The sequence below is a fragment of the Odocoileus virginianus genome, unplaced genomic scaffold (assembly GCF_023699985.2).
Source record: "Odocoileus virginianus isolate 20LAN1187 ecotype Illinois unplaced genomic scaffold, Ovbor_1.2 Unplaced_Scaffold_18, whole genome shotgun sequence".
In the NCBI taxonomy this organism is placed as follows: domain Eukaryota; kingdom Metazoa; phylum Chordata; class Mammalia; order Artiodactyla; family Cervidae; genus Odocoileus; species Odocoileus virginianus.
The window spans coordinates 59,439-77,110 of record NW_027224280.1 but is presented as its reverse complement, the minus strand read 5'-3'; the positions used below and the strand labels follow the sequence as shown (position 1 = coordinate 77,110).

At 51.0% G+C, this 17,672-nt stretch overlaps 2 protein-coding genes across 2 annotated transcripts; one reads left to right on the top strand and one right to left on the bottom strand.

Annotated features, from left to right (window-relative positions):
- Nucleotides 1-6,167: 6,167 nt before the first annotated feature.
- LOC110132243 (large ribosomal subunit protein eL34-like) lies at nt 6,168-6,506 on the bottom strand. Its single transcript, XM_070462926.1, has one exon. It carries the CDS (start codon nt 6,504-6,506, stop codon nt 6,168-6,170), a length of 339 nt encoding a protein of 112 aa, XP_070319027.1.
- A 4,688-nt stretch (nt 6,507-11,194) lies between these two features.
- On the top strand, nt 11,195-16,969 carry PNMA6E (PNMA family member 6E). The gene is made up of 2 exons (XM_020885448.2): nt 11,195-11,324; nt 13,403-16,969. Exon 2 carries the CDS (start codon nt 13,413-13,415, stop codon nt 16,119-16,121), a length of 2,709 nt encoding a protein of 902 aa, XP_020741107.2. The 5' UTR covers nt 11,195-11,324; nt 13,403-13,412; the 3' UTR covers nt 16,122-16,969.
- Nucleotides 16,970-17,672: the final 703 nt, after the last annotated feature.

The following is a 17,672-nucleotide window of genomic DNA, read 5'->3' as shown; positions in this document are numbered from 1 at the left end:
GAACAATTCATAATCTCCAAAAGGTGGAAACAACCCAAGTGTCTATCAATAGAAGAGTGGAAAACCAACCATGGTCTAGACACAGATGGAACATTATTTGGCCGCAAAGGGGAATGAAATACTAATCTACGCTACCATGTGGGTGAACCTGGTGTCATGATGCTAAGTGAAAAAAAAAAAAACAGACACAGACACAAAAGGCCACATACTGCATGATCAACCCTGAATATTCACTGGAAGGACTGATGCTGAAGCTGAAGCTCCAATATTTTGGCCACCTGATGCAAAGAGCTGACTCACTGGGAAAGACCCTGATGCTGGGAAAGATTGAAGGCAAGAGGAGAAGGGGGAGACAGATGGTTGGATGGCATCACCGACTCAGTGGACATGAGTTTGAGCAAGCTCCAGGAGATGGTGAAGGACAGGGAAGCCTGGTGTGCTGCAGTCCATGGGGTCACAGAGAGTTGGACACGACTGAGCAACTGAACAACAACTACTACTGCATGATTCTACTTATATGATGCAAGATAAGATTTCATAAGAGCTTTCTCAATCGAGTTTTGAGATTATGACTAAAAACTTTTCCTCCAATTAAAATAAATAAATTAAATTTAAAAATATTTAAAATAAATATTGTGGGGAAAAAAAAAGAAAAACTCCTTTCCCTTCGCCTTCTCAGGCAGTTTGCTAAGCTCCCACCCTACCGACCTCCCATATCAGGGCCCCTCTCTCCTGGTCCACTAAACCCATGGCTCAAGTCCCACTTATTGAGGTCTCACACTCTGGGGCCAGGTACCAGACAGCTAGTACAGCCCCTGTGTCCTGGAGCCTGAGAAACCATTCAAACTAGCCACTGCCTAGGGACCCTGTGGACACTAGCTACCCCTATCAGGTTCGCTTCCCATGGCACTCACCCCTTCTTCTGCCTGTCATCTCTCCAGAGTGTCACTGTTCTGTAGCTCACTATAAAAAAATCTTTAAATCTTATAAAACATATGACATATCTATAGAGTCATAGGTAGATCCATATGGTCAGAGAGCCAGGGGCTGGGATTGGGTAGGGTGGGGTGACTGCTTCATGAGGATGGAGTTTCTTTTTGGGGTGATCAAAGTATTTGGAAGTCGCTACTGGAGACAGTTGCACAGTGTTGCCAGTGACTTAATGTCACTGTCAAGGGATCCTCTTTAACCCTCTTTTACCCATGTTCACTGGGAAACCACCATCATTCACTGAGAGGTCTCCACAAGCTGAAGGTGTGTGTGTGTGTGTGTGTGTGTGTGTGTGTGTGTGTGTGTAATACTGATATTAGCAAGGGTTTTCAGACTACTGTCAAATTGTTTTCAAACACATCACAAGCTTATTTTTTTTCTCTATCAAGACTGTACTGCCAGGTCACCATCCATTTTGAAAAACACAGAAAAACTGAAAGGAAGAGGTGTTTTCTCTAAACCCGTATCCCAAGTTGTGCTGAAAGCTCTCAAGAGAGAAGATACTTGAACTGTGACCGCCCAAGAGAAACATGTCACGGACAGAGTTCACTGCTGGACGGAGACCGACGCTCAAGTTTAGTACCACAAAGCACATCAGAGGTGCCAGCCAGCAAGCTGGTTACACACAGCAGCGTCTATCCTTGGGACCTAGCACCCCACTGGCAGCATAGTTTCAAATCCTGGAAAGAAACATGACAAGCCCTGTACTCACAGACCCTGTGTGTGTGTGTTAGTCGTTCAGTCATGTCCAACTCTGAGACCCCATGAACTATAGCCCGCCAGGCTTCTCTGTCCATGGAATTCTCCAGGCAAGAACACTGGAGTGGATTGCCATTCCCTTCTCCAGAGGATCTTCCCGACCCAGGGATTGAACCCTGGTCTCCTGCATTGCAGGCAGATTCTTTACCATTTGAGCTACTAGAAAGTCCTTTTCACAGACCCTAATGCCCTAAAAGCCCCCGTCAGGAACAGTGTGACCTTCTCAGAGAGCAGGAATGGAAGAAAAGATATGGAAGGAGCTTGCAGAACTGGAGGGCGGCTTCTCCCAAGACACTTTGGCCTTGGTGGGTCTCCAGAGAAGGGGAGAAGCTGAAGGATGATTCTAGGCCCCAGGGCTCGGGTTTCCCTGAGATAGGGCACTAGGTATGCAGGTGAGGGCCCCTCAGATAGCAGCACTTGGGGCAAGGAGCTGGGAAGGTCCCAGGAGTCTGGGGAACCTGGTAGCCCCTTCCAGGCTGGTCTACCCCACAGAGGGGCGGCAGACTCCCCGTCACTGGCTGAGCCTAGCTGGAGGTGGCAAGATGGAGAGAGGAGAGGTGGAAACATGGGCCCCAGAGGGAGAAGCAGAGGGCTTCAGTGCTGATGTCTTCTGAAGACCACGAGATGGGGCTATTTCCCCAGAAAAAGAAAACAGAAAACAGGGAAGGCATGCAGCAGTCCCACTGAGGGCGGGTCAGGGAAGTGGGGCTTTGTCGTCCACCAAGAGGGACGAGCGGGGCCACTGGGGTTGGCCGCCTTCTGCCCTGCTGGAACTTCCTCTGGGTTTTGGTAATTCAAGACCCCAAGTGTCTCCGCTCAGCGCCAGGCAGCCTTCCTGGAGACCCGTGTCACCTGCCAGCCACCCAGGGGAAAGGCCTGAGGCCCGGTCTGAGAGCTGCCTGGGGCCAGCAAAGGCCTCTGGGAGCAACCTCGCAACCTGGGTCTCCAGGCTCTGTTCTGCGGGGGCTGGGGGCTGGGGAACAGAGAGATGCCACCTGCTCCCAGCTCTTCATGGGGTGCCTCTCACTCATGTGGAAGAGCTTCCTGAGCTTGCCCTCTTCTGCTCCACACTGGCCCAGAGTGGCTCCTGCCTTTACACCGGCTGTTGCCTCTGGCCCCAACAATCTTTCACCTCTGTTAAGTTTTTCTGAAAGGTTGCTTTCTAACCACACTGCTTAAACCTGCACGCAGCTTCTCTTCTCTATTTCTGCCCCGCAGTACTTAGCACTGGTTAACATACTCTGTGATTCTTGTTTGCTTGCTTATTTTTTAAATTAATTAATTTTAATTGGAGGCTAATTACTTTGCAATATTGTAGTGGTTTTGGCCATACATTGACTGTGATTCTTAATTCCAAACGTTGACTGTTTCTTGCCCATTTCTTGCCACTAGAATCGGACACCCCCACCCCGCCCCCAGCAGGGCTTTGTGGGTCTTGTTCCCCAAGGCTGGATCTGCAGTGCCCGCTGCAGCCTGGCCCCCGGGAGTGCTTGGCCGCTGTGTGGGGGCCGGAGGGCTGGCACCGCTACTTCTGTCCGGAGCCTGGCACGCTTTGCCGCTCGGCCCCTGGCTTCCTCTTCTCGCACCTTCTCCGGGCGTGCTCGACCCCGCTAACATCCCTCACCACCCAGGGACACAACGCCCCACCTCCCGAGAGCCGCAGAGGGCCCGTCCGGGGACCCTCGGGGAACTCACGCTCGCGGACGGTTGGCTGGGTGTCCCTGGGCGGGAGTGCCGCGTGACCTGACGCAGAGGCGCAAAATCCAAACTTACCCGCGTCGCGACGCTCTCCGGGCAGCCCTAGAGTCAGCGGTAAACCGCAGTCGGAGGAGAGAAACCGAGAAACACCCGCTGCCTTTCCCTGGCCCGAGGAAGGGGGAGGGAAGCCCCGAGGGCTGGTCGGCAGCTCTCCGCGCTCGCCAACCTCCCAGGGCGTCCCTAACCACCTGCCGAGACCTGGCTCGTGGGCTTCTGAGCCATTCTTTCGTCTTCCCTCCTTACCCCCCGCGCCCCCGTCCCTGCCTCGGAGAAAGCCCGAGGCCAAGGCCACCACCTCTGAGAAGCCCTCCAGGGACACCCAGGGGGCGATGGGGCTCCCGGTGGCGGCTTGACTTTACCCTTGGTTACCGTGTGGGAGGCGCGTCCTGCACGGCCGTCCCTCTGTTCAGCGCCAACGAGCCGGGGCCAGACCACTAGCAGGGCCGGGGCGGCGGCGGCGTGGGATGGGGCGTGGTGGGGGGGGGCACGGAGCATGCGCGGCACAGCAGGAGGGCGGCCCGGCCCCGCATCCGCCCTTGGCGCGCCCCGAGGGGTGTCTGGCTTAGCTCCCTGCGTCCCCCGGGGCACTTCCGCTTTCCGTCTGGGCTGCTTGGAGACCCTGGGGGGTCGCAGCCAGTCCTAGACCATCCATCCGCCAGGGGCAAGGGAGGGGCAGTGTTAGTCACGCACCTCCCAGGTCTCAAGACTGCGGGGCTTTCCTTTTTGCCCGTCCGTCCATCCATCTGGGGCTCACAGAATCCCTGGCGGGAGGGGGGGGGGGAGCAGTCAGCACCAAGTGGCTCAGCCACGGCACCCCAGTAAGGGACCAGCCCATTTGAGACAGAAGGGTGAAGCTAAGAAAGTGGGGGGCAGTGAGAGGGGATTTGGGGAGATCAGTGGGCAGACAGACAGAGGAGTAGTGAAGAGCTACTGTGTGCTTTGGTCTTTCCCTGGGTCCCCCCAGGGCCTTGGAAACTGCATTTCCCCACAGGATTGGGATTGGAATCCAGGGCTGAATGCACATACCTGCCCTTGGTCATGATGAGTTCCTCCCAAAGTTAAGAATAGGAAAAAGGCTGTGGAAGAAAATCCACAACAAAAAACACCAGGACTGCGTGTTCTGTCCCTCCCAGCCCTGGTTGTTGGGAATTAAGCATGAGGTGGAGACCCTTCCTTCCACAAGCAAAGCACAGGACTGCAGCAAGAAGCCCTCCCCATGCTGAGGCTCCCAGGACAGCAGCTGCCTGACTCTGGCTTAGGAGGACCCCCTTACTCAGGTGCTTCTGGCCTCGGGGAGCAGGGTTCTCAGGCGGCCAAATGCAGCATAGCTTCAGGGCCCTGTCCCTGGATCAGAGGCAGGGAGGTCCCCTGTGGCCCCTGGTTGCAGGTTCTGATGCCCACTCTTGTCTTCTCACCAGGAGTCTGGCTAGATAAGCCTAGACCTGGGCTTTAGAGGTATAATGGGGTGAATGGTAGCCCCTTAAAAGATATGTGCATGCCCTAACTTCCAGAACCTGTGAATATGAGTTTTCTGGGAAATGGGTCTTTGCAGATGTGATGAAATTAAGAATCTCAACATGAGAGCATTCTGGATGATTCAGGTGAGTCCTAAATCCAATGACAAGTGTCCTTATAAGAGACAGAAGAGGAGAGAGAGACACATATAGAAGAGAAGCCACATGAACACAAATGCAGACACTGGAGGGATGCGACCACAAGCCAAGGGATGCCTGAAGCCCCACAAAATGAAAGAGGCAAGGAAGTGTCTACTCCTGGAGCCTTTGGAGGGAGCACAGCCCTGCTGGCACCTTGATTTGGGGCTTCTGGCCTCAAGAGCCATGAGAATAAATTCCTCTTGTTTTAAGCCACCTGATTTGTGGTTATTTATTGCCACATCTGTAGGAAACTCATCCACTAGGGAATGGATTGAGCCAGTTGACACAAGGGGCTGGACCTTTGTATCCCACATCAGCAGCTAGTAATGGGATATGGGCTAAGGGCAACCTTGGGGAAGGCAGCTTTTGTGGTTTCGGGCAATTCCTAGAGAGCCTTGGCATCCAACCTTCACAGAAGGAGGGAGTGAAAGCCTGAGGTAGGGTGGGAGCCTCTTAGAAGTGCACCCCGTATCCGCCACACTGTGGAATGGCTGAGTGTCCTCAGCATGTATCAGGAGATTCATTTCCCTCTAGAAGTTTTCCAGTTTTTGTTTTTTTGAGGCTTTTTGATTTTTTTCTTACTCAAAAATGCTTCATTTTTCATTTAGGTTTCTTTTTTTAAATAGAAAATCTTATATTACAGTAATTGTCTTTGTGTTAAAAAAATCTTTCTGCAAAGAAAACTCAGGCCCACAAAGAGGATACTACAAGGAAGGAAAATTATGAGCCAATCTCTCTTATAAACACAAAAGCAAAAATTCTAAATAAAATATTAGCAAATTGAATCCATAAACCATTTGAGATCATTTAAGTTTAGAAAAAGTAGGAAATCAATCAATAAAATCAGCCATATTAATAAAATAAAGGAGAAAAACCATGTGATCATTATTTTGCTAAATGCAAAAAAATAAAGATTTTGATAGAATTTAATAACCATTCATGTTTTAAAAAAAAACTTTTCAGGGTGGGGAGCAATCCAACAATAGAAGAGACTTCCTTAATATCCTATTTAGCTTTCTGACTCTGTGCTTGTGCTTTCAACACTTTCACAACAATCTTCTGCTTCTCAATAAGGAAAGCGCGCTTGATTCTGTCACACATGGACCCACCATAGGCTCGGCTGACATGTTTCTTCGTTTTAGACAACCTCATGAGAACTTTAGGTCTCACAGCAAGAACGCCTCTAAGTCGGCCTGGGCACACACCACATGCGGATTTTGGTGCTTTCCCAACCTTCTTGGTATAAAGGTAAACAATTCTATTACCAGGGGTTCGGGACAGCCTGGTTTTGTTAGAGGCTGTATTGTAGGACAGCCTACAACGGTATGCAAGATGCTGCACCATCATGAATGCCTCTAGATGCCATCCCCAGAAGAGTTTCCCAGTTTTTTTTTTTTAATGAAGAATTTCAAACACATGCCCAGCCTAGAAAAAGTCATGTAACAGAAATTTGTGGATGCACCTGGCAGCTCCAGCAGCAATCCACCCAGGCCCATCCTGCTCAGTCTCTCCTCCATCCACCTCTCCTTATTGTGGCAAGAGTGAGGGTGGGGCAGGTGCAGGCAGAGACAGTGCCCTGAAGGCAGCAAACCCTGATTCAGCCACTCTGCAGTGAGTCCCAGGGATCCCAGTGGGGAAGGGGCCTGGTAAAATGGTCCAGGGCGAGCCAAGCCTCAGGAAGGAGGGAGGGCCCAAGCCAGTGGTGAGAGGTGGCCTGGGGGGTGTGTAGAGCCTTGAGTGGTGTCCTCCCAACTCCAGACACTAAGGGAGTGACAGACAGAGCCCAAACCTGATGGCAAGCCATTACATTTAGAATGCATAAACAACAAGGAGAAAAACACTGTTGGTGCGAATGCAAACTAGTACAGCCACTATGGAGAACAGTGTGGAGATTCCCTAAAAAACTGGAAATAGAACTGCCATACGACCCAGCAATCCCACTGCTGGGTACACACACCAAGGAAACCAGAAGTGAAAGAGACACATGTATCCCAGTGTTCATTGCAGCACTGTTTACAATAGCTAGGACATGGAAGCAAACTAGATGTCCATCGGCAGACGAATGGATAAGAAAGCTGTGGTATATATACACAACAGAATGATACTCAGCTATTAAAAAGAGTGCATTGGAATCAGTTCTAATGAGGTGGATGAAACTGGAGCCTATTATACAGAGTGAAGTAAGTCAGAAAGAAAAACACCAACACAGTATATTGACGCATATATATGTTATTTAGAAAGACAGTAACGATCACTATATGCGAGACAGCAAAACAGACAGATGTAAAGAACAGACTTTTGGACTCTGGGGAGAAGGCAAGGGTGGGATGATTTGAGAGAATAGCATTGAAACACGTATATTACCATATGTGAAATAGATTGCCAGTCCAGGTTCAATGCATGAGACAGGGCGCTCAGGGCTGGTGCACTGGGACGACCCTGAGAGGTGGGATGGGGAGGGAGGTGGGAGGGGGAGTTCAGGATGGGGGACACATGTACACCCATGGCTGATTCATGTGAATGTATGGCAAAATCCACCACAATATTGTAAAGTAATTAGCCTCCAATTAAAATAAATTAATTTACAAAAACAAAAAAACAAACTGGAAATAGAACTGCCATACAACTCAGCAATCCCACTGCTGGGCATACACACCAAGGAAACCAGAATTGAAAGAGACACGTGTACCCCAATGTTCATCACAGCACTGTTTACAATAGCTGGGGCATGGAAGCAACCTAGATGTCCATCAGCAGACGAATGGATAAGAAAGCTGTGGTACATATACACAATGGAATATTACTCAGATATTAAAAAGAATGCATTTGAATCAGTTCTAATGAGGTGGATGAAACTGGAGCCTATTATACAGAGTGAATGAAGTAAGTCAGAAAGAAAAACACTAATACAGTATATATGGAATTTATGCAGTCCATGAGGTCACAGAGTCAGACATGACTGAGTGACTGAACTGAACTGATGGAATTTAGAAAGACAGTAACGATGACCCTATACGCGAGACAGCAAAAGAGACACAGATATACAGAACAGACTCTATTCTTGGACTCTGTGGGAGAAAACAGGGGTGGGATGATTTGAGAGCATTGAAACATGTATATTACCATATGTGATAATTTATGTAATATTATAACATAATATAGCATTTATGTGATATTACCATATGTGATATTGCCATATGTGATAAAGGAAATGGCAACCCACTCCAGTTTTCTTGCCTAGGAAATCCCATGGACAAAGTCTGAGCCTGGTGGGTTACAGTCCATGGGGTCGCAGAGCTGGACACGACTTAGCAACTGAGCACACACCATATGTGAAATAGATGACCAGTCCAAGTTTGATGCATGAAACAGGGCACTCAAAGCTGGTGCACTGGGACAACCCAGAGGGATGGGATGGGGAGGGAGGTGGGAGGGGGGTTTGGGATGGGGACACATGTACACCCGTGGCTAAAACCACCACAATATTGTAAAGTAATTAGCCTCCAATTAAAATACATAAATTAATTTAAAAAAACAAGGTCCTACTGTGGAGTACAGAGAACTATATTCAATACCCTGTGATAAACCATAATGGAAAAGAATATAAAAAGAATGTATATATGTGTATAACTGAGTCACTGTTGCTGGACAGCAGAGATTGGCACAACATTGTAAATCAGCTATACTTCAATAAAAATTTTTTAAAATAAAGTGTAAAAAAAGAATGAAGGTGAAATAAGTACCTTTTGAGACAGATGAAAGCTAAGAAAACTCACCAATAGATCTGTACTAAAAGAATGCTAAAGAATATCTTTCCACATGAAGAAATATGATAGTAGAGGGAAATCTTGATCTTTGGGTAGAGATGAGGAACACCAGAAATGGTAAATATGGGTGTAAACATTTAAACATGAACATGAATTTGAGCAAACTCCAGCAGATAGTGGAGGACAGAGGAGCCTGGCATGCTGCAGGTCATGGGGTCACCAAGAGTTGGAAACGACTTAGCGACTGAACAGCAACAACAGACATTTAAACATTTAAAAAATACTTGTTTGCTCTTAATTTCTTAATTATACGTATGACTATTAAAAGTTGTAAGAGCAAGTATATTGTAAGGTTTATAATCCATGTAGATATAATATATGTGGAAACTACCGCATAAAAAATGGGGTAGAGTTGAAATGAGGGCTCAGGATGGTGGGAACACCTATGGCTGATTCATATTTATGCATGGCAGAAAACATCATAATATTGTAAATTATATTGTGGAAATGTTTGTACATTTATGTGAAGTGGTACAATGTTAACCACATCAGGCAGTGAAAAATTAAAGATATCCAGTAAGTCCCCTACATAAGTTCAAGTGGGGAACTTTCAAAGATGTGAATGTATACTCACATGTCCAATCATGTAAGTTAGCTCACGTGTCTGGTGTACATGGTCACGTGTGAGCACCCTCTACAAGTGGATGTACTTTAGTGCACTTTACTGTACAGTACTGTATGGAGTACAGTATCTGTATTTCAAGCCCAGGATGCCCAGACTCAATCATAAAAGCAGTGGTGATGTAGCTGGTACTGCTAAGAAGTGCCAAGCAATAATGATGGAAACAAAAGTGAAAATAATTGAGAGAGGGAGTGAGGTGAAAAGATGGTAGACGTCACTTGTTCTTATAACATGACTCATTCAACCACTGGCATGATTCTAAAGCATGATGACAAAATCATGGAACATGTGAAGTCGGCTGTGCTGATGATATGAACAATAATATGGCAGAAGTGTGGAAAAATGATGGAGGAGCTAGAGAAAGAGAAATGTCTCGGTGTGTGAATGCAAGAATCAGCATCAGTGTTAAGTCCACTCAGCTTAATGCTGATTCAAGAGAAAGGTGACAGCCTGGAGAGATAGGGTGGGGAGGGAGGTGGGAGGAGATTTCAGGATGGAGGAGACACATGTATACCTATGGCCAATTCATATTGATGTATGGCAAAAACCATCACAATATTGCAAAGTAATTATCCTCCAATTAAAATAAAAAGAGAGAAAGCTAAAAGCCTTTATGAAATTATTACCTCAGGCAGGAAAAAGGGAACATAGGGACAAAAATAGATGGACAGACAGTGCTATGCATTGAATGTTTGTAAATGCTCCACCAATTCACCTGTTAAATTTTCTAACTCCCAAAGCAATGAGATTTGGAGGTGGGGTATTTGGGAAATGATTAGCCCACGAGGGTGGAACCCTAACGAAAGAGATTAGTGACTTTATAAAAGGGACACCAGAGAGTTCCCTCATCCTCTTTCTGCCATGAGAGAAGATGGCTAGTTGATAAAACTAGACAAAAAATCAGTAAATATACAGAACAGCATTATGAAATTATCAGTCACAGTATAAGATGAACTATAACAGGCTTCCCAGGTAGTACTAGTGGTAAAGAACCCGCCTGCCAATGCAGGAGACTAAGAGATGCAGGTTCGATCCCTGGGTCGGGAAGATTCCCTGGAGAAGGACATGGCAACCCACTCCAGTATTCTTGCCTGGAGAATCCCCACGGACAGAGGAGCCTGGCGGGCTATAGTCCATAGGGTTGCAAAGAGCTGGACACAACTGAAGCGACTTAGCACACACATAAAGAGAAATTGACCAATTTGCCAGCGATGGGTTTTCCATCTACAAGTTTACTTTTGCAACTCAGCTGCCTTGCAGGGAGACCTTTTGATTGGTGGAAAGTAAATGAAATGACGTGAAAGTTGCTCAGTCGTGTCCTTCTCCAGGGGGTCTTCCCAGCCCAGGGATCGAACTCAGGTCTCCCACATTGCGGGCAGATTTTTTTTACCATCTGCGCCATCAGGGAAGCCATCTTTGCTTCCCCGGGCGCCAAGCCTTGGAACATGAAGTCCTTAGTGCTCACCGCTTGTTGATACAGTAGCAAAGAGCCTCCTCTCGTGCGTTTCTCATCCAATCATTTTCCTTGTAAACAGCTGCCTAGAACTTTCTCCCTCATCTTCCTGGGGCTTCTGGGAGCACGGAGGAAACCCAGGTGGCATTCGCACAGAGGGCTCGGGACAGTGCACAGCACGGTTCCTGGCTGCGCTGCTGAGCCGAGTTCTTCAGACCCTTCTGAGTGGGATTCGAGAGTCGTTTACAGAGTCGGAGAAAGTAAGTAGACAGGCGGGGACTTTGCTGGGGTCTGGACTCCGCAGTTACCAGGAGTCTCGGGTGGGGGTCCCTTAGCTGACCCAGCAAGGAGTGGAGGTGGGGGGAGGGCCAACATCTACTAGATTGGGAATCCGGGTGAGGGCGCAGACAGCGGCAGGCTTCAGAGGGGCTGAGGGAAGGGTTTCCTCAGTGTAGGAGTTCTGAGGGGAGGACCGCTGGCTGCCAGGGTGGCTGGTGGGGGGGTATTCTAGTTTGGGGGTGCAGAGGGGGTGGCTAATGGTTAAACTTGTGGGGGTCTCAGAAGGAAGGGCTTCCTGCTGAGTGGGTGAGGCCTGCTTTGGAGGCCTGAAGAGAATACTACTGGCTGAGGGAGTGGGGAGGACGTGAGAGGGGGTCCCCCATGCCAAGACATGAGGGGAACATGAGGGAAGGGCTAATGTCTGCCCCCTGTGGTGGAAGGGGCTGAGGGGAGGGGTGGATGGGGTGGACTAAACCGTTAGGGGAGGTACCAGCTCTGCGGGGGGTGGGGTGGGGGTGGGGCAGGATGGGTGGTGGGGGTGGGGCGGGGCGTGACGGGGGCGGGGCGTGAGGGGGCGGGGAGGGGGAGAGAGGACGTTGGTGGCCGGAAGGGAGCTCTGGCTGCCTTCTGCGGGGGGGGGGCGAGGCAAGAGGGACAGTCTTTACATCAGTGAGATAGTGCTTGTGGGAGGACTCCCCGGTGTGGGAAGGTGAGAGGGGAAGTCTAATCTCTAAACATGTGGGGGCGCCCTGCTTCCAGGGCCTAGAGGAGAGCACCACCAAGTGGCGGGGTGGGGGAGTGGAGTTGAAGGGGGTGAGAAGGAGCCGCCTGGCCACGTGGAGTGAGTGAGGCTGAGACTGGTGGCGCTGGAGCTGCTGTGACCTGGTGGAGGCTGTTTGCCATTGCAAATGGATTTGTGGGGGTTGCGGGCGGGCGGGCGGGGTGGGGGGCTCTGGCACACTGTATTAGAAACAGAGAGGTTCCAGGTCGCCTCTGCCTGAGTGGCACAGGAATTGCAGTGGGGGGAGGGACCAGGGCCCTGGTCTCCACACAAAAATGCAGATTCTTCACGAGGGTGCTTTGTACATTCACCAGGATGCACCACACCTAAATTTAAAAGTATTGCAATTTTACATGATAAGTTCTGTCACCACAGGGGAATTTTATTTTATGTTAATAATGACAATATATCTTTAAATACTGGGAAATCCCATGAATTGAAAAAAAATCACAAAGGGATTTAGAAAATATTTCAAACTGAATAATGAAAAAACACAACTTACCCAAGTTAGTGGGAGGCAGCCAAAGAAGCAATAGGAGGAAAGTATATTGCTCTAAATGTGTATGTTAGAAAAGAGTAAGGGCATACAATCAGTGACCTAACAGCCCCTATAGAGATGCTAGAAGAAGAAGAGCGAAAGAAGCATAAAATGAGTTGACTGAAGTAATAATTGGGCTAAGAGAGGAAGTTGGTGATAGAAAGCAAATTATGGACACGATAAACCAAGCCATATGTTTGTTTTTTTAAAAAAGGGCAACAAAACTGAGAAAGCTCTAGAAAGACGAATCAAGGAAAAATACAAATATTGCTAAACACCAATATTAGGAATGAAAGAGGGCTAACACTACAGGTCAGATATACATTAAAAAGAGAATATAGGGCTATGATAGAAAAAATTATGCTAAAAAACTTGAAAAATTCCTTGGGAAAAAGGCAACTTCCTAAAACTGATGCCAGAAATGTAGAAAATGTTTTGTTTCATAAGTATATATTTAAATTTTTTTAATTAAAAATTTTTAATTAAAAATTTTTCAATGGAAGGATAATTGTTTTACAGAATTTTTTGGTTTGTTTTGTAAATATATTTAATTTATCAGAAAAGTTTCCTAAAACCAACCAAACAAAACAGGTTGGGGCAGTGCTCCAAGCTGCTGCTGTGAGGGGCAGTGGGGTGGGCTGTGTGGCCCAAACATTATTCTCTCCCCTTTGCACCTACAAGCCTATTCCCACACTTCAATGGCCTGTGTACACCCCTTTGATCACTTTCCCCACCCTCAGGTCCTCAAAAATGGTGATGCCACTGGCGCTGCTGCGAGACTGGTGCAGGTGGATGGGAGTGAATGAGGAGCGCTCTCTGCTCCTCCTGGGCATCCCAGATGACTGCGAAGACCAAGAATTCAGGGATGCTGTGCAGGCTGCCCTGGGCCCCCTGGGCAGATACCGAGTGCTGGGCAAGATCTTCAGAAAGGAGCTGGGGTCGAAGATTGCTTTGGTTGAGTTTGCCGAGTATTTAAGCCGAAGCTTGATCCCTCGACAAATACCAGGCAAAGGGGGGCCCTGGTATGTTGTCTGCCTGCCCCAGGCCCCTGATGCTGAGTCACAGGATAGACCCAATTTCCCTGCACAGCCCCAGAGACGAGCAGTGGTTGGTAGGGTAGGTGAGGCAAGAGCCACAGGTGATGTTGGAGGAATAGGTGAGATGGGAGTCTCAGGTGAGGAGGAAGCCACAGGTGATGTTGGAGGAACAGGTGAGGTAGGAGCAGCAGGTGAGGAGGGAGCCACAGGAGACATTGGAGGAACAGGTGAGGAGGGAGCCACAGGTGATGTTGGAGGAACAGGTGAGGTGAGAGCAGCAGGTGAGGAGGGAGCCACAGGTGATGTTGGAGGAACAGGTGAGGTGGGAGTCTCAGGTGAGGAGGGAGCTGCAGGTTATGTTGGAGGAACAGGTGAGGTGAGAGCAGCAGGTGAGGAGGGAGCCACAGGTGATGTTGGAGGAACAGGTAAGATAGGAGCAGCAGGTGAGGAGGGCACCTCAAGTGAGGAGGGAACCTCAAGTGAGGAGGGCACCTCAAGTGAGGAGGGAACCTCAAGCGAGGAGGGAACCTCAAGTGAGAATGGACCCACAGGTGAGGAGGGAGCTGCAGGTATGGAGGGAGCTACAGGTGAGATAGAAGATGCAGGTGAGGAGGGAGCTGCAGGTATGGAGGGAGCTGCAGGTGAGAATGGACACACAGGTGAGGCAGGAGCCTCAAGTGAGAATGGATCCACCTGTGAGGATGGAGCCACAGAAGAGGAGGGAGCCGCAGGGGAGTCAGGAGCAGCAGGGGAGGCAGGAGCAACAGGGGAGGGAGGAGCTGGCTTCGAGGGACGAGCTCCCTGTGAGGCAGAAGCTACCAGTGAGGCAGATGGTACAGGTGAGGCAGACACTGAAGATGAGGAAGGGGCTGCAGATGAGGCAGGTGGTATAGGTGAAGCAGACATTGCAGATGAGGAAGGGACTGTAGATGAGTCAGGAGCTCCAGGTGAGGCAGGCACTGCAGATGAAGAAGGGGCTGCAGGTGAGGCAGGAGCTGGCGTTGAGGCAGGACTTGCAAGTGAAGCAGGAGCTACAGGTGAGGCAGGCACTGCAGATGAGGCCGGGGCGGCCAGTGAGGCAGGAGCTGAGGGTGAGGCCAGAGCTGAAGATGAAGCAGGAACATCTGATGAGGAGGGAGCGGCAGGTGATACGGGAGTTGCAGGTGTGGCCGGATCTCTGAGCATGGCAGGAGCGGCTGGGGAGGCAGGAGTTCCCATGGAGGCTGCAGCTTCAGGCATCGCTGGAGCCATGGATGAGCCACGGGCCCAGTCCCCACAGTGGCATCTGGCCTTGGAGCCTGTGCTAGAGAATATGGGCTACCAGGAGCTGAGAACCTTCTCCGGAATGGAAGAGCCGGGTGAAGGGGAAGAGTCCTTTGAGAGCTGGCTGGATCATGCCAACGATATGCTGTACCTGTGGCGCCACGTGACCGAGATGGAGCGGAGGAGGAGGCTGGTGGAGAGCTTGGGGGGTCCGGCGCTGGATCTCCTGTGCAGCCTCCTGGCAGAAGATCCCAACTTGGCAGCCCAGGATTGCCTGATGGCGCTGGTGGAGGCGTTCGGGAGCAAGGATCCCCGGGTGAACGCTCGGCTGAAGTTCATGACGTGTGCCCAGCGGCCCCAGGAGAGCCTCTTTGCCTTTGTGATGCGCCTGGAAGGCCTGCTGCAGTCGGCCCTGGGCAAGGGGGCCATGCACCCAGCCATCGCAGATCAGCTGCGTGCCCGGCAGGTGCTCATGCGGGCCCGGCCCAACAGCCTGATGCAGAACAAGCTGAAGAGGATGCGGATGGAGAGAAGAGCCCCCAGCTTCGTGGCGATGCTGCAGCTCATCCGGGAGACCGAGGCCTGGGAGACCGACCCAGCAATGGGTGAGCAGTTCCCAGTGGAGGAGGAGGCCCATGGGGTCCTCGGAGACCTGGCGGCTGCCCTGGCCTATACGATCATCACCGAGGGCGCAGCTGCAGGTGGAAGTGAGCCCTTCCCAGCCAGTGGAGGTATCTCTGCCCAGGTTGCCCTTTCCAAGGAAGGTGGCGTCGAGGCCCTCCCAGCACGTGAAGAGGCCAGTAAGGCAGTTGGCAGCAGCACTGAGGTTGCCCAGGCTGCTGCTGAAGCCCGTGGTGCCACCAGGGCAGCCTCTGCCCCTGGGGAGACCACTCAGGAAGATGGAAGGGCTCCCGGCCTCCCGGGCCTAGGTCAGGCGGCACCCTCAGAGGCCCTTTGGGGCCCTGCCACTGCCAGGATGGGCAGGGCTTCCCCGGTGGTCCCAGGAAGTCCTGGCTGGGAGCCAGAGGGTCTCCCCCAGGCAGGAGACCAGGAGGCCGAGGAGCCCCCCAAGAAGGGGCTCAAGCCCATCCCAGAGGAGCCAGGAAATGAGGAAGGGGCTGTGGAGATGAGCCCCCCAAGGTTCTCCTCTGGTCAATAGGCTCAGCAGGTCCCAGGCCCCTGGCCTGGAAGCAGGGAAAGGCCAGGTCAGGCAGCCTCCTGGCCCCACATTAGGGGCCATGTCATGGTGCCTGGGCCTCCCCACCTCCCCAAGAGGGGACCCCTATTCAGCATACCCTGGGACAGGTTGCTCCCTGTCCTGGGAAGTCCAAATGTGTCCCTGTAGGCCCCCTAGTGACCCAGATCTCAAGGAACGGCTCTCTGGTCCAGCCCCTCTCCCCTCCCCATCAACACACATCCCTGAGCTGTTATCAACTCCCCTCCCACCCCCTGAAGAGCCCCGAGGTGCCTGTGAACCCAGGCCGGGTATCCCCACCTACCTGGTCAGCCAGCCCTGAGTCCTGCCACGTTCCCTGAGCTTCAGCACCAGCCAAGGCCCAGTCCTCAGCTCAGCGTGTGCTTCCCCAATGTGGATTCAGACCAAGTTCTGCTTGGTCTCCTGGAGATGTGCATGTGTTCTTCTCTGAGCAGTTCCCCGCACCGTGGCGCAGAGATACCCCAGCCCACTCCCAGGAACTGATGGGAAGGAGGGGACGGACGAAGGCTTGGCTGGCGACCACCCTGGGACCTCGGGAAGGAAGATCTGCATTGGGGCTTCCCAGCGGGTCTTCGGGAGGCCCCCCAGGACCTGTGCTCTGCTGGACCACACCGTGCTTCCTTGGGACTCTGCGTTCTCGGCTTGTTGCAGCGTGCCCTGTTGTGTGACTGTCCTGTGCCTGCCATAGGGCATGTGGGCCTGAGTGGGAGGGGCTGCCCTGGGGGGATCAGGCATTGCCAGCGCCCACCGTCCTGGCAAGACACCGACTGTGAGGCCCTTGGGAAGGGAGAGGGAGGGCCACTGCATTGGGGGAGGGAGGGCACCACATTAGGGACCCTGGGAGGAGGGGGGGTTGGGACTGTGATCTCCAGCGGCCATCAGAAGGTCCCTGTGTTGTCATTCCCTGTTTTCAATGGTTTCAGTCTGTGTTGTGCTTCAATAAAATTTGCTGAATGTTTCAGTTGAGTCTTGTCTCTGCTCTGGACAGTGGAGGGGAGGGGCTGCTGGGGGTGGGGCCGGGGGTGGGGGGAGCGGCAGTAGCTTGGTATCCCGAGTCAGCACTGCAGTGTGGTCCCAGCAGGGTGGGGGGGCGGGGGGACAAAATAGGTTCCTGCTCAGTACCCATGGCAATGAGAGGGTAGAGTAGGTACTTTGAAGACCCAGACATGGTGAGGGTTTTTCTTCCATTTGATAGGCGAACCGTAACATTTTGAGGTTATATTTGTTCTCATTTTGGGATAGTTGTGTCTTTTGAACACAGCTATAGTTGATAGAGACAGAATAGTTCTCTGTCTTTTGAAAACGGATGGCGGTGATCCTGATTTTCTTCTTCACTGGGGGCAGGTGCCCCTGGCATCCAAGTGCCTGGGACCCAGGGCTGCTCAAGACGTGGGATCCAGAGAGGGGCTCCAAAACAAGGAACTGGCATGTCCAGAGGTCTCTAGCCTCCTTGGTGAGAAAGCTAGTATTAGTCTGATAGAGTTTTGAAAAAAC

Bases quoted from the DNA above. Each gene is read 5' to 3' on its own strand.
- LOC110132243 (XM_070462926.1), bottom strand. From the start codon at position 6,506: ATGGTGCAGCATCTTGCATACCGTTGTAGGCTGTCCTACAATACAGCC.
- PNMA6E (XM_020885448.2), top strand. From the start codon at position 13,413: ATGGTGATGCCACTGGCGCTGCTGCGAGACTGGTGCAGGTGGATGGGA.